Source organism: Macaca mulatta, chromosome 14 (assembly GCF_049350105.2).
Source record: "Macaca mulatta isolate MMU2019108-1 chromosome 14, T2T-MMU8v2.0, whole genome shotgun sequence".
Lineage (NCBI taxonomy): Eukaryota > Metazoa > Chordata > Mammalia > Primates > Cercopithecidae > Macaca > Macaca mulatta.
The window spans coordinates 22,216,969-22,239,347 of NC_133419.1; the positions used below are offsets into that span (position 1 = coordinate 22,216,969).

Here is a 22,379-nt window from a genome sequence, read left to right on the forward strand (position 1 = left end):
TCTGTATTTACTAAGCTTTTAATTAGTTATGTTTCTGAATGTACAAATAAATCTGCAATATATATGGATTTCATATACTAAAAGGATATTTCAAGTCCTTAAGTACAGTATACCCAAATGTGATAATTAATCACGACCTAAATTGAGAGTTTGGATTCTACCTATATACAAATTACTGCCAGGAAGGGAAGCACGGGTCATGCACAATCAGCTATCAGAGTGGAACTCAGCAGCTCACCACAGCACCCAACTCCTTTACTTTATTCAGATGTGGCACCTTTTCTTCAGATTAAATCCAACTTTCATCCCCTGGTCTCTTATTGTTACACTGTAGACACCAACCTTATTTCTTCTGGCATAAAATATTGCGGCTGCCTGAACATAACACTATAAATGTTATGTATAGCAAAGAATTGGAAAATTCAATGAAAAGGATCACTTAAAAAGTCATGTAATAAAGAAATCTAACTTTTTAAAATTTAAGCCTAATTACTTAGTGCAGGAGTGACTTGGCAGAGATCCAAAAGATTCTTCAGATGTCCCCCTCTACTCTGAGGCAATTTCCAGTAACCCCTGCTTTCGCCCATTAATACATATGTATCCAAAGTGCAAAAAGAAGGAATTTGTTAAAAAAAAAAAAAAAAAAAAAGACTCTACTTTCCCACTGCAATGTTAAGCATATACATAAAACATTGCCACCAGCTTTCACTTTTTAGATGGGCTACTTTTTCAGCTGGGCGGTAGGACACCAAAATGGGAAGAAGTCAATGTCATAGAGTATAAATAGTTGTGGCCAAAAACAATATTGCAGAAGAGCCAACAGGAGAAAGGCTCCCCAAATTGCAGCAGGAGTGACTTAATTCCACGTCTCCCTTCATAAAGACCTCACGGAAAACCACCATCAGGAAACAAAGAAGGGTGGAAGCAACCAGCACTCACATATGGACTTACAGTGTTTTCTTGGGTTTCTGAAACACATACACATATATTTAAACTCTCAGCTAGTATGACAATGAAAATGAAACTGTTCTTTATGTATGTCACATAGAAAATGTTACCCAATAGGAAGACGGTCTTTTCTCAGATATGCTGAAAAACACTCATGAACACCTAGGCGGATTTTTAATTATATTTAATTTACTTATTATATTTGAGATAGAATTTGCCATTACATTACACAGCAAATCTAAAGGTAAACCTCACCTTAAACGTTGCAATGTGCTCCTATCATGATTCATTACACACAACCCAAAGGACCAGTAATTTCCCACCACACTAGTTAAAACGTTTTAGATCAGTGGGCTACACTGCATGCGGCACACAATTCACTTTCTGTATGTTTGCTAGACACTTCAAGATTGTTCTCCAGTGTTCGAAGTCAGTAAGTTTACCAAGATGCTGTAGCGGAACACACACGTACACACTCCTTAGGCATCAGCAGCATTTACAAAATGCAGGCAATCATAAAGTTATATAAGAAAAGCAGTCTCGCCTCTGAGGAATTAGTTCAGGCATACAAGAATCCAGGAAATCGCATATCCTCTATGCGAGGCTGGGTCACAGGAACTAGGTAAAGAAACAAAGCAAAGTACACTGGGAAACGAGGGCAGTAACAGCTGAAAAGATGCAGGCAACGCCACCAGCGGCATCTTCAAGCATTCTTTGGGAAGGGGAGTGTTTCTATACTGTTTCTAATGAGCCACTGCTGACCTAAGTAACGGTACAAGCTGAAACCAACACAGCCAGAAACGAAATCCACCATGTGGTAGACGAGACTAGGGGAGCAGCATGAATGGTCCACAGGCTAGGGGTGCAGAAGCTGTCACACACCCTGGGACTCGCGCACACCCTGGCGCTGCCACCTGCTTTCTATTTCCTCGGGGAGGGCCGGTGACGCGTGAGCCCGAGAAGCACCAAAGGCAGGAATCCTGAAATCTGTGATTTCTAAACCCCGAGCCAAAAAACGGTCCGTAGGGCCCGTCCCCCGCAGCTGGGCGACTCTTCCCCACGCGGCGCGCGACCCGCGAGGTGGAAGGGTGAGAACTTCCAGGCGGCCAAACGAGGACCAGGAGACAAGTGGGGAGCGGGAAGTGCCTAGTCCGAATGCAGGGAGGCCGGGGTCGCGGTGCCACCACAGTGTGAAGGTAGGCTGGGGGCGGGGCCGCGCGGAGCCCAACAGCCAGGGGCCAAGCAGGGGAATCCCCCCGGGGCGAGGGCGGGCACGGGCGAAGAGGGACGCCCCGGCCGCTACCTGCTGCTGGATCTTCCCGTCCTCCGTGACGACCCAGTGCGTGGTGGCGAAGGCCCCTCGTGCCGCCACACTCAGCAAGGTTGAAAGGCTGAGGAGCCAGCCTGGGCCGGAGCAAGGCGGCAGCTCGTACCGGCCACGGACCCCTACTGCCACCGCCATCTTGCCCCCCCGGCCGGGCCACTCACACCGGAAGCGGAAGCTAGTCTCCGGCGCCTGCCATCTTGGAAAGGTCGGCGCTGGAGGAGGAGCAGGAGGAGGAGTCGAGAGGCGTCGCTCGCTGATTATCAGGTTTCCTCCTCCTGGGTTTGGGCGGCCAGGAAGCGCGACATTCGGCTCTTCTCCCAGCTTGGCTTCAGGGATGGAGACCACTTTTTAGTTATTGTTTTTCTGTGGGTGGTTCGATCTCGGAGCGTGGGAACCGGAAGGAGAGAAAAGCAGTGGCTTAGGTGGAGCTTAAGCAGAAGTGAGAGGAGTCAGTTTTGTTGTTTTTTAAATCTTTGATTTTTCATTTTATTTCTGGTAAATAGTTGGGGAACAAAAGGTGTGCTTTCGAACCACCTATGGGAAGAGAGGTGTTGCTTTTCTTCTTAAAGTCTCACAATACTGGAAGCTTCAGAATGGAGACGGTTGTTAGTCTAGCGCACCGCTGTCCGGTAATGCGAGCCACGTGTGCAATGTAAAATATAGAGGGAAGTAATCCTACTAGTACATTTTATTTAGCTCAAAATACACAAAATATAAATTCAATGTGGTCGGTACACATCATTGAGGTAGTTTCCTTTTTTTTTTTTTTTCCACTAAGTGTTGGAAATCGGTATTTTACACTGACAGCTTATCTAGTCATAGATAGCCGCATGTGCCTACAGTACTGGTCAGCACACGTCTAAGCTAGAGGTCTAGGTCTGGAGACCAGAAGCATTGGCATCACCTGGGAGCTTTTAGACATGCACATTATCGGCTCCTCTCCCTCTCCCCTGCGACCTGCCGAATCAGACTACATTTTAGCAACAGCCTCAGGTGACTGGTATACATATTAAAGTTTGAGACCCACTTCCCTCTAGTGAACCAGCAGGCAGGCAGATGACAAGCTTGGCTGCCAGCTTCTTGCTAGATAGGTCATTTTAGGTCTTTCAAGATTGTCCTCTGTGTTTGTTATTTAAGATTGGTATGCTTTTGGTTTTCTCCTTGGGAAAAGAAGGATGAAAATATTGTTTAACCGCTTCCCTACACAAGTGTATGCGGGAGAGCAATTGCTAAGTGTTTAAATACCACACTATAGAAATATAGAAACAACCACAGCATTGGTTTTTTCATGTTGTTGTTTTTTCTTCATTCCAGGAACAGCTTTACTTAAAGACCTGAAGACTGAACATTCATTTCATTAAAAATATATGGCTTATTTGCTTTTTGCCTGGTACTCTGATAGTCTCTGGGTTTGGAAATGTCACCATTGAGCAGTGTGCAATATAGTGAGATATTATTGGCAGGCTAACAATTAAAATACAGGATAATGGGGGTGTATGAAGGCATATGTACAGGAGAGAGCAACCAACCAGGTGAAAAAAGGCTTGGAGCTCAGGTACTGGTTCAGGCAGAATAATAAGTGAAAAGGTGAAGTCAGCCGGGCTCGGTGGCTCACGCCTGTAATCCCAGCAGTTTGGGAGGCCGAGGTGGGTGGATCACGAGGTCAGGAGTTCGACCTGGCCAAGATGGTGAAACCCCGTCTCTACTAAAAATACAAAAATTAGCCGGGCGTGGTGGTGGGCGCCTGTAATCCCAACTACTCAGGAGGCTGAGGCAGAGAATTGCTTGAACACTAGGAGGAGGGGATTGCAGTGAGCGGAGATCACACCACTGCACTCCAGCCTGGGAAACAGAGCGAGAATCCGTCTCAAGAAAAGAAAAGGTGAAGTCAGTGGCATGTTGTAAGAATTTCTTTCTTAGAGTTTAGACATAGGCAACAGGGAGTGTTTCAGAATTTTATTTTATTGTTTGTTTATTTTTTTGAGACGGAGTCTCGCTCTGTCGCCCAGGCTGGAGTGCTGGAGTGCAGTGGCACGATCTTGGTTCACTGCAAGCTCCGCCTCCCGGGTTCACGCCATTCTCCTGCCTCAGCCTCCCGAGTAGCTGGGACTACAGGCGCCCGCCGCTACGCCCGGCTAATTGTTTGTATTTTTTAGTAGAGACGGGGTTTCACTGTGTTAGCCAGGATGGTCTCGATCTCCTGACCTCGTGATCCGCCGCCCTCCTTGGCCTCCCAGAGTGCTGGGATTACAGGCGTGAGCCACCGCGCCCAGCCTCAGAATTTTAAAATAGAGAAGTGGCAAATGATGGAATCCCTTTGGTCTCAGCATCTTACTTTGGGGGCATAGAGGTCAACCCTCTTTCTTGTGTATAAAGCTGACATCATCATCATCATCTAACATTTCTTGAGTGTTTAATACATGCTGGGTCCTGTACATGCATAGTTCCTATTAATCATCACAACTTACCGAGCTCTGGCTAGTTAAGTAAGTTGGCCAAGATCGTATTGCTAAGTGGTAGAGCTCAGGTTTGGACTCAGAGCCACCTGACTCTAGATCTGAGAACCTGAAAATGAATGAAGGATAGTGAGGAATTTGAGAAAGTCCCCAGCATCACATATTTTGCTATCAGTAATTTCGTCGACCTTCACAAGTTAACCTCTAACGGGGTGGAATTACAGCTTCTATAGCTTTATTATACCACCTACCTATTTTCTGTAGATAACTCTTATCTTTTGAGATCCTGTATTAGTTTTCTAATGCTGTGTAACAATTGCCACAAACTTAGCTTAACACATTATCTGACAGTTTCCTTGGGGCAAGAGTCTTCTGGTGTGGTGTGACTGAGTTCTCTGCTCAGTGTCACAAGGCTCATATTAAGGCTTCAATCTCATCTAAGGCTTGGGGGTCCTCAGTCAAGCTCATTCTTCAAGTCCATGGCAGAATTCAATGTATTGCGAATGTAGGACTGAGGGCTCCATTTTGTTACTGGCTGCTGATTGTGGCCATTAACAAACACTGAGGCTACCCACAATTTTCTGCCATGTGGCTCTCACAATGGCAGTTATTCCTTGAAGGCAAGCAGGAGAATATTTCCACTGCTGAAATCTCTTGAATTCCTCTATCTCTAAGCCCAGACTTAAAGGGCTCATGTGAGTTGATAAGGTCTATCTGAATAATATCCCTTTTTATTAACCTCAGATCAACTGGTTAGTAACTTTAATGCCGTCTGCAAAAATTTTGTTTGCCATATAACATTATCTTAGTCCATTTTGCATTGTTATAACAGAATACCTAAAGCTGGGCAATTTATAAAGAAAAGAGGTTTAATTGGCTTATGATTCTGGTGGCTGAAAAGTCCAAGATTGGGCAGCTGCATCTGGTAAGGGCCTCACACTGCTTCCACTTAGGGAGGAAAGCAGAAGGGGAGTGGGTGTGCATAGAGATCACATGTTAAGAGAAGCAGCAAGAGAGAGAAATCAAGAAAGCCAAACTCTTTAACAACCCACGCTCATGAGAACTAATTCATTCCTGAGACAGCAAGAACTCACCCCTGCACCCTGCCCCACCGTGAGGGCATTAATCTGTTCATGACAGATCCACCCCCAGAAACCTCCCCATCTCCCAACAGTGCCACATTGGGTACCAAATTTCAACATGGGTTTTGGTGGGCCCTAAGCACATCCAAACCTATAATCACAGGAGTGATATCGTATTCATGTTTTCCCCACACAGTCAAGTTAGGAAATTTCCCCCTTTTCTACTCTATTAAGGTGAAATAGACAAAAACTGTATATATTTAGTGTACAACATGATGTTTTAATATATGTAGGGGAGATTTTATGAGGTTAAGGACCATTGGGGATCATCTTAGAATTTTGCCTACCACAGATCCTGACTGCCAAGTACCATTCTTCTAGTCTTTCACTGAACTGTTTTAAGTATCACAGACTAATTTAGACATACTTTTGCTCCTGTTCCCTGCCTAAAATCCTTTCCTCATGCTGCTTTCTCAAATCTATTTAAGATACAGTTGAAATCCTAGCCTGCAAAAATGTCTGTCAACTTGTTTGCTGCCTCTGAATTCTGTAGCAGTAACATGACAATACTATGCTGCTGTGTGATATTATTTTATAAACTTTGAACACCCAAACTTCAGTGGTTCTTGCAAAAGTTCTTAGTTCTAATATGGTGAGACAGAACACTCAAACAGTAAGTCAGGCAAAGCAAATTTTTTACGAATAGGCAGCAAAGATACACAGAAATGGAGGATCCATGGTTAGCTGATCCCATGGCTCAGGAAAGCTGCCCTGGGCAGATAGATAGAGCCTCATCTGCATATACCCCATGTTGCAGCACAGATGAGGGACTCCAAAAACACTTTGGGTTTTATACCCTGGATATGACTGAGATTGCTGAGTACAAGTGTTGCAGAACATCCTGTTTTAGGAAAAATGAGGACACGGCCCAGGTTGTTCTGGAAGCTTCCTCCTTATCTCAGAATGTTGCATTCTCAGTACATTCTGCCTGAAAATTGCAAGCAAGTGGGGGAAGAGTTGGCATGGCCAAGGCCATCCAGGGACGTGTCATCTTGCAATTCTTTACCTACACTAGCAACTGAGGGCAGGAAGCATTTCCTATACTAACATTTTTATCTTCCTTGGAGCTTCTGTACAAAATAGTTACAGGTTTTTAGCTCCCCCAAATGTAGCATTCCCATTTTGTGTGAATAAAACAGTTAAACATCTTAACCTAAATAAAATTGTTCCTACTAATTTTCTACATCTAGATCACTTGTCCCCGTTCTTTTATTCTGTTGTTCTGATGTTTCTTTTTTCATTATACTTTTCCTTAGATGAAACTTACAGAAATACAGGATGGCAGTTGACAAAATTGCTGATATCCCAAATTGTGATTCAATTCTTAGTTCAACAAATGATAGGCAAGCCCCTAACTGCATGTAATTTAGTCTTTGAACATATTTTAGCAAATAGGTCTTTTATTTACTATCACTATAAATCATAGAATTCTTGAAGTTATTAATTAGAATTCATTCTGTTGATAGAATGAATGATCTTTCTGGATTAACTTCTTCCCTTGGGCCACCTTACCTGAAAATTGCAAAGGATTTACATACTGCCTATTCCTTAGAGAAAATATTTAAGATATAAATACTCCTAGGGAGGAGGGTAACACTCTGGCTTACATTCTGTTATCTTTTGCTTTATAATAAAACCAACATAAGTCTTAGAGGTTTAAATTTTAATTCTTAAAACATGATTTATTATTTTTCAGTTTGTTGGTCTCAGCTGGGTGGTTCTTCTGCCAACTCCTGGTGTTAGCTGGGGTCACTCTTAAGGCTGCATTCAACTAGGAGCTCAGCTGAGGCTGAAATGTTCCAAACTGGCTCCAACACGTCTGGTGCTTTAGTTGGAGTGATTGAAATGGCTGGGGGTAGCTGGGCCTCTCTCAGACAAGGTAGTTACACAGGCTTCTTACAGGGTAGCTCAGGGTGCTGAAAGAATAAAAGGAAGCTGCCAGGCTGTCAGAGGGTCAAGGCCCCAGAAGTGGCAAAGCATCACTTATGCATTCTTCTGATTAAGGAAAGTAACAAGCTTAGCCCAAATTCAAGTGTGGATGGAAACAGACTCATCTTGATAGAAGCAGCAGCATGTTTGAGTAGGAATGGAATTATTGGCATCCTACTACATATAATTAAGTCTTTAAGAGCAATTTTGAATTGATGGGAAGCAGGGTCGGGGGGAACAGGTTGGAAAGGAGCCTGGTTATAGCAAGAGGGCTTTACTTGTGTAACTCCTCAACATCAATATGCACAGTGAGTGAAGAGGATTTTTTAAAGGGAGGTAGAGGATACCTAATATAGTAATTTCATTTAGAAATCATTTGTCAAATAGATCAGGGAGTCTGAAGTATGAGGGCTACCACGGATGAGACCAAGGATTCAAACTCACAGTGACACTAGGGCTGCTCTGAGGATAGCAAGATAGTCATCTTAGGTTTTTATTGATACGTTAGATTTTATATTAGCTTTAGTTTCCATCACACTGATTACAATGATCTCTCTCCTGCTGTCTTTTACCCACCTACTGAGGAAGCACATAATAGGTGGTCCTGTAACCAACTTGAGAGGAAAGGCATCCCAAGGAGGGTCAAATTTATTCAGACCTGAATCAGCCAGATAAATGGGCAGAATCAAGGAACCATGATTTTCCAGAGGGAAAATGCCCTAATGTTAGAAAGAGCATGGTGTTAACTGTCAGTTACTGAAAGCAGTTCACTATTGTAGTAGTGGATGAATTTAGGACTTCTGAGGTCAAGGTTAGGAATCTTAAAACTTGGAGATAGCCCATTCTCTAGCACAGCTTGGCACATTCTTAAAAGCCAGGAGTCCTGCAGATTTTGTTGCCTTGATCTCAAATGCTTTTCCTTGAGGTCTTCACGAGGCTGGCTTGGTATCATTATCCAGGTCTCAGCTCAAATCAATCACTCAGAGGCTTTTTTCTGACCATTCTTTCTACACTAGCTGAAGCACAACAGAATGCTTCAGTATCCTTATAGCACTTACTACTCTGGTACAGGCTTAAGTTTGTCAGGATCTGCATAAGAGTATGTAAATTCCATGAGTTTGCCTGTTTTGTTCACTACTATATCCTCTAGGCTTAAAACAGTGCCTTCAACTTACTAAGAGCTGAAAGCTTACTATGTACAAAACACTGTTCTGGATGTTTGGGATTATGAATCAACAACATGCAAAAATCTTTACTTTTGTTGCATTTTAGCCACATTATATTCTAGCAGTAGGGGACAGATAGGATTGAGGTTAGCTTCGAGGACGTGAAAAAGGAGTTAGATGTGTGGATATAAGGAACAGTGACTAGAGGGGACAGCTAGCTAATGCAAGGGCTGTAAGGCAGGAGGATGTCTTTGGCCTGCATGAAGCTAACTGGCTGAGGCGGAGTGAACAAGGGTAAGAATAGCAGCTGAGGTCAGAATTAAAAGCCATGGTAATGTTTTTGATTATTATTTTGAAATGGGGAGCCAGTGAACAATTTCTGGCAGAAAATTAGATGTCTCTTTGCTGCTGTGTTTCGAGCAGATTGTAGAGAGTTAAGCATAACAGCAGGGAGATCAATTAGGAGGTTATTATGAAACTCCAGGCAAGAAATAATGGGGATACAAATTTGGCATTCCTTAGCTATAGGCCTGGAAGACCAGGCATGGTGGCTCATGCCTGTAATCCCAGCACTTTGGGAGGCCGAGGCTGGTGGATCACCTGATGTCGGGAGTTCGAGACCAGCCTCACCAACACGGTGAAACCCCATCTCTGCTAAAAATACAAAAAACTAGCTGGGCTTGGTGGCAGACACCAATAATCCCAGCTACTTGGGAGGCTGAGGCAGGAGAATCGCTTGAACCTGGGAGGTGGTGGTTGCTGTGAGCCGAGATCACACCACTGCACTCCAGCCTGGGCGACAAGAGCGAAACTCTGTCTCAAAAAAAAAAAAAAGCTGTAGGCCTGGATGTGATCACCTTATCCTGATCCACTTAAAATCTGACTTTCCCACACTCACAACCATCCTTGTTGCTACTTCAGGAACACTTTCATAAAGCCTGGCAGTTAAATTACTAAGTTCCAACTTGCTTTGCACATTATCTGAAGATAGAAATGATTTATTTAATGATGATTCGGCAATTATCTAATGTTTTGCTTTGGTTAAAAAAAAACACACACACACAAATTCTTTTTTTCAGGTTATATTAGCTCCTAAAAATAAATTCAAATCAGAACTTTGAAGGATCAAAATTAAAGATAATTTACCAAATTGATGACTGAACTCCTTATAGGCTGAGCATGGTGGCTCACGCCTATAATCCCAGCACTTTGGGAGGCCAAGGCGGGCGGATCACGTGGTCAGGAGATCGAGACCATCCTGGCTAACACAGTGAAATCCCGTCTCTACTAAAAATACAAAAAATTAGCTAGGTGTGGTGGTGGGCACCTGTAGTCCCAGCTACTTGGGAGGCTGAGGCAGGAGAATGGCATGAACCCGGGAGGTGGAGCTTGCAGTGAGCCAAGATCGTGCCACTGTACTCCAGCCTGGGCGACAAAGCAAGGCTCTGTCTCAAAAAAAAAAAAAAAAAAAAAAAACAAAAAACAATAAAGACTGAACTCCTTGAAGGTAGAGAGCAGTTCTTGTCCATCTTTATATTTTCAGCCTATTGGCACAGTAGAAGCAATCAATAAGTGTTAATGAATATCCAAGAATCTGAAGTTACCATAATTATAACACATCAAGACACAAAACAAAATTACAAAAGGAAATTTATTTCAAAAGCATAAGGGGACATTTACATTTAAACAAGGTGATAAACAGGTGTCTTGCAAAAGAAAAAAAAATCCATGGCATTAAGTTTTTCATTCAAATTCGGAAGCAAAAATAACCTAACTTGTGCACTATTGCCTTAGGAAAGGGAAGGGGAAGGGTGAGGGATAAGTGAACAGTCAACTCAGTATCAAACTTGAGAAAGTAAAGTCACTTCTGTGCAGTTTTGAGTTTACAAATATGCTTATAAAGAGGAAAAGTGGTAAAATTATACTTAATGTTCAAATTTATTTAGTTGTAGTCTCAATACAATTTCTGTACTTGAAATGGCTTTGGGCCACTGGCTGATCTATCTCTGAGGTCCAGATTAGCTGGTCGTTTTCAAATGGCAATTTTATATTCCTTTGTTCAGATTCCAAGGGAGTTTAGGTTCAGCTCATGGTCTTTAGGAATGTTTAGAGATTATTGCCACCACTCCATAGCCAAGCTGACCAACTTTTGCTCACTTGTATCATTCTAGTCTTTCAAAACTATTTTCCCCATACACATGTGCAGTAATTCTAATAAAGGAGTTTTGCCTCCTCTGCAGTGTAGAGGTAATGGTAATGAAGACACCTGCATTGGAATCACAAACTATTCCTCAAAAAAATACATCAGACTACTAGAAATGTCATTTAGGCAGCTGATTTGAATAGCAAACTTGGGGAGGGAAGATTAACTGTGAAACAAAAATATACAAAACATTCAAATGCAGAACAAAGGGTCTATGCTACTAAAAATGCCCATGACATTAAACACTCCACAAACCCCCCATCTGTCTGTTGTTTTAACCTAAAAATTCTATTGGCTAACTTATACAATAATTTTGATTAATAACCTGAGAAGTTAAAATCTTGAAAGTGGCAAAAGCAAACCGAGAGAGCATCCCTTACTTATTGGTACCATGTTATCAAGTCACTTTTTCTGGGTAGCCCTGGTTATTAAATCTCCAAATTCTAAATTATACTATCTCTTCCTGTAGAAACCTGTATGTACATCAAATTCAGTATTTTGGTTGTATTTCACCAATAGCAACTCCAATTTATCTTTGAAAATGCAGTCTTTATTTTTAGTTTTAAATAACAATAATCATGTAAGTGCAACTGACTTAGAATCCCTTGCTAGTGGGAGTAAAAACCTAAATAACAAGTTAACGGATTCAGCCTCAAAAGGATAATCACCGTGTCAGACTACCCGTTCCTGGAATTTAAAAAGTGATTTATGTTGTGTAGTCAAGTTTCACAGCATGCATATATATATATACACACACACACACACACATATATGCTTATGTATGTATGTATATTATACATACACATTTCTATTCAAATAGTAAGATTCCATATTCAAAAGTTTGTATCACAATATATGGAAAAGAATTAAGTAAGCAGTGCAAAGCAACTTACTTTCTCCTAAAAATGTAATGTCATTCCTATATTTTAAGAAAGCTATGTAAGTATTTTGCTTTTATGACACTAGGTAGGAATGCTGCACCACTGCCCAGCAGCTTTATTAAACAATTAAAACAAAATGTTAAGATTGACCATTACTCTTCTCCATATATTGGGCAAAAAACTAAGAGGGAAGAGGAAAATCAGTAACCTTTCAAAACTGATGATCTTTATCAGCAGAACTAGACTGAATTTCATTACATTTTAGAATGAACAGCTCTCAACAACAAATTATCAAGATGTTTAAAAGTAAAAGATTCACAAGTTGAAGTCTGAATAATGATACTGCAAAAACAAGTCAAGATTGCAGACAAAGCATCCAAAAATATCACTGTGGTTTTACCTTGGACACAACCATGGTCTGTTACAAAAGTAGATCATACATACAAAGGTATAAAGAACATTAAGTTTTTAGCTGAAGGCAGCAGTCTGTTTAAAGGGACATCCCCGGCAATCCAATGAGTAGTAGAATTTAAGTATATTAAGCTCATGACAATGCTGAAGAATGCTGATGTCTTATTCAGTAGAGTCTTCCCCGACTACGATTTCCTCGTGTGCCCCAACCTCGGCCACCTCTACTTCCCCTGAAGGCTCCTCTCTGCTCTACGAAAAAGCGAACAAGGGTTTAGGTCTTGCTTAGGATTTCATGGTACAGCAAACGCAGAAGAAATGTAGCTCATAACTCTGAATACAGCAGTAGGCCCTATAAGAACAGAACTAATATTCTGCTGTTCCATCTACAAATTTAGCCTGCCTATAAAACAAGAGCAACATATATACTGAAGTACATAAGGCAAGGTACCAACTACATTTGTGATAGTTGCTTAATTAAATGTATCCCAGTAACAAAGTCGTTTCAAGGTGATGTTATGATAACTACACTTTTTTTTGGAGGGTCTTGCTGTGTTGTTCAGGCTTGAGTGCAGTGGTGCGTTCACAGTTCAGTTCACCATAACACTGAACTGGACTAGTGATCTTTCTGCCTCAGACTCCCCAGTAGGTAGGTCTACAGATGCACACCACGTTTTTTTTTTTCTTTCTTTCTTTCTTTTTGTAGCGATGGGGTCTCATTATGTTGCCAGGTGGATCTCAAATTGCGGGCTTCAAGGGATCGATCGTCCTGCCTCAATGCTGGGACTACAGGTGTGAGCCACTATGCCCTGCCTGTACACTTTTTAAAAAACTTAATTCTTCAAATTCACAAATAATAATTCTACATATTCATGGGGTAGCATATTTTGGTACAAAGAATGTACAGTTATCAGCTCAGGGTAACAAGCATATCCATCATCTCAAACACCTATAATTTCTTTGTGTTGGGAACATTCATTATCCTATTTGAAAGTATATAAAGTCATGCTATAGTGGTACAGAACACTAAGACTTATTCCTATGTTATTTTGCATTCTCCCTCAAATCTCTCCCTATCCCTTCCTTCCCCCTATCTTCTCAGCCTATAGTATGTGCTATCCTACTTTTTACTTCTATAGGATTAACTTTTTAAAACTTCCACAAGTGAGAACATGCATTAATTTTCCATTGCTGGCTTATTTCACCTACTATAAAGTCCTCCAGTTCCTTCCATGTTGCTGCAAATGAAAGGACTTTTTTTTTTTTTTTTACGGCTGGATAGTATCCCATTGTGTATAATACCACATCTTGTTTATCCATTCATCTGCGGATGCACCTGTTGATTCTGGGTTGATTCCACATCTTGGCCAATGAATAGTGCTACAATGAACATGGGGGTGCAAATGTCTGACTTTTAATCATATTTACATGATTTACATATGATTAAATATGTAAATGAGAAATCTCTTCACTGAACTTCCAAACTTCCTCATTGTGGTTTTGATATGCATTACCCTGATGCTTAGTAATGTTTAGAATTTTTTCATACATTGGCCATTTGTATGTCTTCTTTTGAGAAATGTCTGTTCAGATCATTTGCCCATTTTAAATCTACATTTGTTTTGCTATTAAGACGTTTGAATATCTTCTATATTCTGAATATTAATCCTCTGTTGGATGAGGAGGTTACAAATATTTTCTCCCATTCTGTAAGTTGTCTTTTCACTGCTGATGGTTTCCTTTGCTGCACAGAAGCTTTTTAATTTGATATGATCCCACTGGTTTATGTTTTTGTTGCCTGTGCCTTTAGGTCTTAGTCTTAAAATCTTTTCCCAAACCAATGTCCTGAAGTGCTTCTCCTGTTTTCTCTTATGGTAGTTTTATTGTTTTAGGTCTTACATTTAGGTCTTTGATCCATTTTGAGTTGATTTTTGTACAGGGTGGGAGGTGGGGATCTAGTTTCATTCTTCTGCATATGGATACCCAGTTTTCTCAGCACGATTTATTGAAGAGACTATCCCTTTTTTTTGTCCTTCCAATGAGTGTTCTTGCTACCTTTGTAAAAAATCAGTTGGCTTTCTGGTTCTCTGTTCTGTTCCATTGGTCTGTATCTACTTTTATGCCAGTATCATGCCGTTTTGGTTACTACATCTTTGATTTATATTTTGAGATCTGGTAGTGTGATAAATCCAGCTCTGTTCTTTTTGCTCAGGATTGCTTTGGCTATTTGGGGTCTTGTGGGTCTATATAAATTTTCAGAATTTTTTTTGGTGGCAATTTCCCTGAAGAATGTCATTGTTATTTTGATAGAAGTTGTATTGAATCTGGAGATCACTTTGGGTAGCATGGTCATTTAAAATATATTGATTCCTCTAGTTGATGAGTATGGAGTGTCTTTCAATTTGTTTGTATCCCCTTCCATTTCTCTCATCAGTGTTTTATAGTTTTCCTTGTATAGAAACCTCTTCCAGGCTGAGCGCAGTGGCTCACACCTGTAATCCCAGCACTTTGGGGAGGCCAAGGCGGGTGGATCATGAGATCAGGAGATCGAGACTATTCTGGCTAACACGGTGAAACCCTGTCTCTACTAAAAATACAAAAAATTAGCCGGGCGTGGTGGCGGGCACCTGTAATCCCAGGAGGCTGAAGCAGGCGAATGGCCTGAACCCGGGAGGCGGAGCTTGCAGTGCGCCGAGATGGCGCCACTGCACTCCAGCCTGGGCGACAGAGTGAGACTCTGTTTAAAAAAAAAAAAAAAAAAAAAAAAAAAAAAAAAAAAAAGGAAGAAGAAACCTTTTCCATTCTTGGTTAATTTATTCCTAGATTTTTTTTCATAGCTATTATAAATGGGATTACCTTGATTTCTTTTTCGGCTAGTTCATTGTTCATGCATAGAAATGCTACTGATTTTTGTATACTAATTTTGTATCTTCTAACTTTTCTAAATTTATCAGTTCTATGAGTTTTTTGGTAGAATCTTTAGTTTTTTTTTTTTTTTTTTTTAAATATATATATAACATCATGTCGTCTGCAAAGAGAAACAATTTGACTTCTTTCCAGTTTGGATGGCCTTTATTTCTTTCTCTTGTCTACCTGCTCTGGCTATGACTTCGGTAACAACTTCTTAGTTCTTTATTTTATTGTCTATCATTACTAAAGGTAACTTATATAACTATGAAAAATAAATTATCAATTTCGAAAATCAGGTTAGACTAAAAAATGTCCCTCTGAATGCAATAAATATGCAATTTTTGTTTTGATCACAGTATTTCACGCAACTGGACTCACACAAATGTAGATCTAAATGCTGAGTTTTTTTCACTGCTTTACCAGCTACATAAGCTTCTCAAAGTACTGCCAAAAAGGTGCTATGTGTGTATGTGCATCTGAGTGTGTTTCAGCTACTGATATAAACTAAGCATATCTTTTGCTGAAAAATCAAGTCACTTGTGTTATACAGTAGAACAAGTCTCTCTGATCCATTGGTCAGTCACTTTTAGAGCCACAAAGGTGTCGTCCCCGTGAAGAAAACTGATTGAAGTTATCAGCAAGGCTGGACTTTTAATCATATGTAAATGAGATCAAATCTTTTCATTAACTTCTAAACTTCCTCATTATAGCAATCTTGTTAGCAGCAATAGAGAGAGCTTGGTTTTGCTATTTTTTTTTTTTTTTTTTTTTTTGAGACGGAGTCTCACGCTGTCGCCCAGGCTGGAGTGCAGTGGCGCGATCTCGGCTCACTGCAAGCTCCGCCTCCTGGGTTCCCGCCATTCTCCTGCCTCAGCCTCCCGAGTAGCTGGGACTACAGGCGCCCGCCACCGCGCCCGGCTAATTTTTTGTATTTTTAGTAGAGACGGGGTTTCACTGTGGTCTCGATCTCCTGACCTTGTGATCCGCCCGCCTCGGCCTCCCAAAGTGCTGGGATTACAGGCTTGAGCCACCGCGCCCGGCCTGGTTTTGCTATTTTTGATCCACAATCTTGGAGGCTTGAAAAATACCTTTTCAGTCAATATTGCAATAAATTATTTTGCCATTATGTCTTATTAGGGCGATGTCTTGATGTCTTTTTTTTACCCCCCTTTCTGCAGAAAGAAAAGTAATTCAATTCTAAGACAGGAAACTCACTGGACCTTTCCTCGATTTGGCTAATATTTATCTGCATAATAGAATGGGTCTGATTCAAAATCACCTTATGCCATGACACATTTTTACAAGTTGATTAGTATGCAAACCATTTGAAAATGAAATCATTATGTTTATTATTCTAGTGAACACATTCAGAAAATCAGAGGTGGTTTCTCCAAGGGCAAGAAGCTCCCAGAGACAGACGCAGTAACTATGGGGGCATTAAAGTAGTGCAGTAGCCTTTTGTGGGCCATGACTTCTACATTTTTGACTGTTCAGACTTACAGCCACCTGTGCAGATGCCTGCACATTTCACCCTACCATACTCATTATTCACACCAACACACTTAACACTGTCATAGATACCATTATTAGCTTTAAGCTAAAAGACTACTACAATCCACTCTTTCAATTTTAGTATGAATTTGGATTACACTCTATTCAGCTGTACCTAATGAGGAAATTAAATACACTGTATGAAGGTACTATTTGACGTAGTTATCTTTTCTATATTGGCTAATGCTTTTTTACCTCCAATTGATACAGCCATTTCTATAGTACAGAGATTCACCAAATTTTCTTCTTTTTGAAGAGCTTCATCCTAAAAATACTTCTGCATTTTCATGATCTTTTCAATGGTTTCAAGCTTACATTTTTTTTTAACTCACTGCTCAGTTTAATTTAACTCAGTTTAAATTAAACTTTAAGGATTATTTTTATATTCCAAAAAGTAAAGAACACAAGTCACAAAATGTAGAACATTTAGTACTTTTAGGTTACTGGGGAACTTTGTGCACTGGAAGGAAAACTAAACGTGGGTATATGTTTATGAATGCACTGGGAAGTTGAACTAATTTGTGAGAACCAATACCATGTTTGTAAAGCAAAAAACAGAGATACTGGTTAGTAAAGCAATAAACTTGGATACTGAGAACTACTTTCATTTCAATAGGTGAAATAAAGTCAAGCAAATGCTTCAAATTTTGTTGTGAGAATACCGATGACCTGATCACATTAAATTCTCAAATGTAAAATAATTGCAGAAATTCATTGTTCTTTCCAATAAGAAGAGTCAGATTTTAGTTTGCTTTTGCATGTTTACTTTGCTTTGCCCTTCTGTTATTTTGAAGACTGGGAATAACTGAAGTAGTGACTCCTGGATTTTTGTCTTGAGTAAAACTTTGCTTATGTTTTTCACATTGACAGTTTTTTTTGTTTCTTTTTAAAAAACATTGTATACAATCTAAAGTGTCAGATTTTTGACATTCTTTTTCCACAAGCATTATATCACCTGATTCTCACTATTGAGCAGGCAATGAATTTCACACAATAGAATCCTCATGTAAAATCAAATTGACTTGCCCAATAAAAAGGAGTACAATTCTTATATTGCCACAGCTCTTGATTACTCTCATTAAAGCCACATTCTCCCAGTATGTGAGATAACTGTTGATTTTAAGAACGGTACTGTTAGACACATTAAATCATACAAGTGACAGAGAACAATGTGATTCAACCAAGTAACAGAGAATCCTTTCCCCTTACAAAATACTTTCACAAATATTGTTATTAGAAGGCTGTAAAAGCTGTTACCTCATTTTCAGATAAGAGGCAAGGAGATGCACATTTACATACTGTTACGTAAGTAAAAGATTTCAGTGATCATCCTTAAAGATGTCTCAGAGTCTGGAGGGGAGGGGTTCATATTTCAGTCTAAAATTGGCTTTCTATAATCTGTTTACTCAAACACTAGAAGAATTCAACTGTTACAGAAGTAATTTACTGTTACAATTATCTCACCTTGGAAACAAAATTACAGGTATGGTTCAGAATCTACTTTTTTTTTTTTAAATTTTAAGAGACAGGGTCTTGCTTGGTCACGCAGGCTGGAGTGCAGTGGCACCATCATAGCTTACAGCAGCTTTGGCTCCTGGGCTTCAGCGATCCTCCTGCCTCTTGCCTCCTGAGTAGCTGGGACTACAAGTGCGTGCCACCATACCCAGCTAATTTTTAAATTTTTTGTAGAAATGGGGTCTTGCTTTGTTTCCCCAGGCTGGCCTCAAACTCTTGGGCTCAAGTGATCCTCCCACCTCGGCCTCCCCAAAGCGTTGGGTTTACAGTTGTGAGCTACCATGCCTGCCTAAACTTTGTCTTCTTAAGCAAGGTAAGGAACTGACCTGATATTTCTCTCCATTCTTTTAAAAAAAAGATCCATGAGGAAATAAGCTAATGAGAGATAAACTTTACTTTTGATTCAATAGCCATGGGAGAGGATGGACTGGTATGAAGCTCTCCTGGCTCTAATGGCTAAAGGGGAATAGGAAGCACTTATAGGAGGATTGCATTCTGGGTAGAGGGAGAGACTGCAATAGAACACATCTTCCTTGCTAGATGATGCCTGAACATCTGACTCCACTTCTGTGACTTCTTTTCAACTAGCTACAGGAGATGGGAGTATAGGCAGCAAGCTGACAACGTCCAAGAAAGAGCATTCATACTATTATCTCTCAGAAGCTATACCCATCCCTGAGGCAGAATGCACAGAATGCCTTGCCTTGAAGCTGCAACTGGGAAAGCATGGAAAGAATGGTTCGGTCAACTTCTTTTGTTTCTGTTGGTTCCTCTGAATACAAGGGGCGTATTTTTCTTTAAGTGCTTACTGTTTAATGTTGCATGCTCAATACAGTGAGCCCACAAGGGTGAATGAGAGAGGAATGGGATAAATCGTTTCCTCAACAGCCCTAGTTCTCCAAGCTAATTCAGAAAAGTCATCGGATAGAACCATGACACTGTAAATAATTACTAATTAAAATAAAGTACAACACAATTTCTGCCTAATCTCCCATATTGCTTGTACCCAAACGGAAACGCTCACCATAATTAAAGTTGCCCAAATTGCTGCTATATTTCCCACTGGGAGGGTTATAAATCTGCCTGGCATCTCTTTTTGGTCCTGCTGAAGATTTCTTGGGTGGTGAACCTGAAGTTGTATCTTCACTGGCTCTCTTTTGCCTGTAACAATAGGAAGAACAGAAATTAAAAAACATTCTATTATGCCAAAATCTATCAATACATTTATAATTTAGCATATCAGTTATGAAAGACATCCTAAAGAGGATAATCTCATCAGAAAAAAGGAATTAACATTTGATGTCATCAAATTAACCATAGTTTGGTTATGCAGACAATGTCAGAAGGCATTTACAAGGCTTTAAAATAATCTGAAATATGTAGCTTCATAGACTTACATGCAAGTGACTCACTTTACAAAACGTGTCAGAAAAAAATCGTTTTGTTACAGGAATACAAGTAAGGCCGAAAGTTCCAGGGTTGCCTTCCACCAGTTTATTTTACAAATATTGAAAGCAGCTTTTTATATGAATCATTTAACACTGCACCCTTTTGAACAGTAAATGTAACTACTGAATTAAGTTTTGATAATACTCAAATCTCTTTTAAATATATTTCTTACCCAATCTCAACCTTTTGTACAGGTTTCCAGGATAGTGTTACTGTGCTCTTATAAGAAGGAGGAATGTGGAAGAGATCCTGGAGAGACAAAAATCAGACAAGAATTCTAATGTATTTGTTGGTGGCAGGGAGTGGTGGTGAGGGTTGGAAACCAAGACAGATCTTAAAGATTAAATTTAGGAGACAGAGCTTACTGCAACAGAAAATTAAACAGAAACAATTTTGTTTACAAATCACGTCTATTACCTCATTAACATAACTTTGTGCACATAACAAACTGTAGTGTAGCTAATTTTTTTCTAAATGTCAGTATACATTTCAGGATAAAATATATCAATATTTATCCAGTTTAATAAACAAAGTCAGCAAATAAATTTTGTTTTGGTTTGTTTTTGCACAGATGCAGTCACCATGGTGCTTTAAGGAAAATACAATGGTGCAATCTGCATGTGCTTTTGCAAATTTTTAAGTCGTTCAAAATTAGAAAAAAATCTAAAGCTTTACTGCCAGCACCATAGGTAAAGTAAAAACAAACAAAAAACCACTAAAGCTCTGGCTAATCATGTTTCCCCCTGCCCTAGGAAATATCTGTGAATTATTAATAAGGCAAAAAAAACCCTGTAAGATTTAAATACCGAATGATCAATGTGCTAGGAATGCAAATGTTTGCTGAATGTGTTAAAATAACCTGGAATTCAAATAATCTAACCTCATAATATCCTCACAACTGAATAAACCGCTAAACACATTTATTCTTAGTAATACTTCTTACCAGCTTTACCTTGATTTTTGTACATAGGTAAAATTAAATAAAAGTAAACTTTTCTCCCAGTTAAAATGAGTATACTAATAAAAAAACATCCCTGGTATATAAACTTAAGTCCAGTGTACTATATAAATGTAGGGAATGGGCCAATGCAACATGCTTTGAATAAAAAATGCTTGAGATTTCTAACTGGAGTGATTTTGCATATTATAATATTAACTGAAAAAGGGACCACATGAAGAGGAAAGGGCAAATCTTCACTTATAAACATGTTAAATCTCAGATGACGACAGGAAAATGGTGTATAGTTTAGGGATTCATTAAAATAAAAATGAAGTTATGAAATTAGATGAGTCTGCCTGGTAGGTAAAGATTACAAAAAATGTCAAGGATGGATTAAAACATACCTATGTTCTCCCTAAAACAAAAAATTTATGATGTCACATACTTCTACCCTACTTAAAAACATTTCAAGATTTTCAGGTAAGGCACCTGTGATATTATGTGATATATACAGTTTGCCCACTGTGTTCATGGTTCCTGCATCTGTGGATTCAAGCAACTGTGGATGGAAAATACTCATTAAAAAATTGCATAAAATTATAAAAAAGCAAAACTTGAATTTACTATGCTGAATCTTTGAGAATGAAGTGATGTGTAGGTACTGTATTAGGTATGTAAAAATAAAATTTAAGGTTCTCCCAAATGTATTACACCAAGGGGAGAAGTTAACTCTTGGAAACTGACTCATAACATGGCTGTTTTCTTCTCTGATGCATGACCGTTGCCTTCCTGACCTCTGTGTTGAGATTGCATGAACCAGAGTCTACTCTTTACTTAAACCTAGACTAAATGAGGGAGATAGAGACCACTGTGACTATTACCTCTTTACAATAAAATGTTAATCCCTTTAGAGTGTAATCAATAGTAGCCAATCATATATCTATCTGTTAGCCTTTGTATGGAAAATGTCATTCTTTTTAGCACCTCAGTTTATGCCTGTATCAGTTTTTGCCCATATAAACAATCCTCATTTTTCTCCATGCCAGGAGCACTGACCAGCATTCTTTGATGTAATTCTGCTCGCAGATGGCCAATCTCATACTTCGTACCTGAATAAACTCTTTTGATTGGACCCTGGGACTTTTAATTATTTTAGGTTGCTAAGTATGATAAGTAATCTAGAGATGCTTTAAAGTATAGGGGACGGTTTGTGTAGGTTATATGCAAATACTATGCCATTTAATAAGGGTTAATCTGAGGGTTTTGGTATCCAGGGGGGCCTGCAACCAATCCCCCTTGGATACAGAAGGACTGTATTGACTGCATTTTGGTTTCTGTCCATGATTCCTGGCTTATAGCTCCAATAATTCTTGAAATTTCCTAAGTGACTAGAGCAATATGATTATCTTTTGCTAAAACATTTGGCCCTTTGTTACTGTTTCCTGAAAAGCTCCAGAGCAATAAAGGTGAAAGACAATCTTTTATTTTTAACAAGCATCTTTCAATCACACCTGAGTTTATATTAATAAGGTGATTTTTGAAAAGTCCCTAGAT

At 39.6% G+C, this 22,379-nt stretch overlaps 2 protein-coding genes and 1 long non-coding RNA gene across 7 annotated transcripts in view; 1 reads left to right on the forward strand and 2 right to left on the reverse strand.

The window, feature by feature from the left end:
• Nucleotides 1-2,436, reverse strand: part of TTC17 (tetratricopeptide repeat domain 17) — a 139,660-nt gene extending 137,224 nt beyond the window's left edge. For all 4 annotated transcript variants that reach the window (XR_013403946.1, XM_015114425.3, XM_015114424.3 and 1 more), the window contains exon 1: nucleotides 2,252-2,436. Coding sequence is in view for 3 of the 4 variants with exons in the window: in XM_015114425.3 (XP_014969911.1) it covers nucleotides 2,252-2,410 (159 nt within the window). In the remaining variant the exon portion in view is untranslated. The remainder of the gene's footprint in view (nucleotides 1-2,251) is intronic.
• On the forward strand, nucleotides 1,880-20,804 carry LOC106993251 (uncharacterized). Its single transcript, XR_003722563.2, has 3 exons — nucleotides 1,880-2,144; nucleotides 18,638-18,749; nucleotides 19,025-20,804. It is a non-coding gene; the product is annotated as an uncharacterized LOC106993251 (long non-coding RNA).
• Nucleotides 10,602-22,379, reverse strand: part of API5 (apoptosis inhibitor 5) — a 32,713-nt gene continuing 20,935 nt past the window's right edge. Inside the window, exons 12-14 of one of the 2 annotated variants that reach the window (XM_015114255.3) lie at nucleotides 20,058-20,134; nucleotides 19,461-19,597; nucleotides 10,602-12,707 (exon numbers count right to left, since the gene is read on the reverse strand). In XM_015114255.3, coding sequence (XP_014969741.1) covers nucleotides 12,685-12,707; nucleotides 19,461-19,597; nucleotides 20,058-20,134 — 237 coding nt within the window. In that variant the 3' untranslated portion in view covers nucleotides 10,602-12,684. 2 annotated transcript variants of the gene reach the window in all.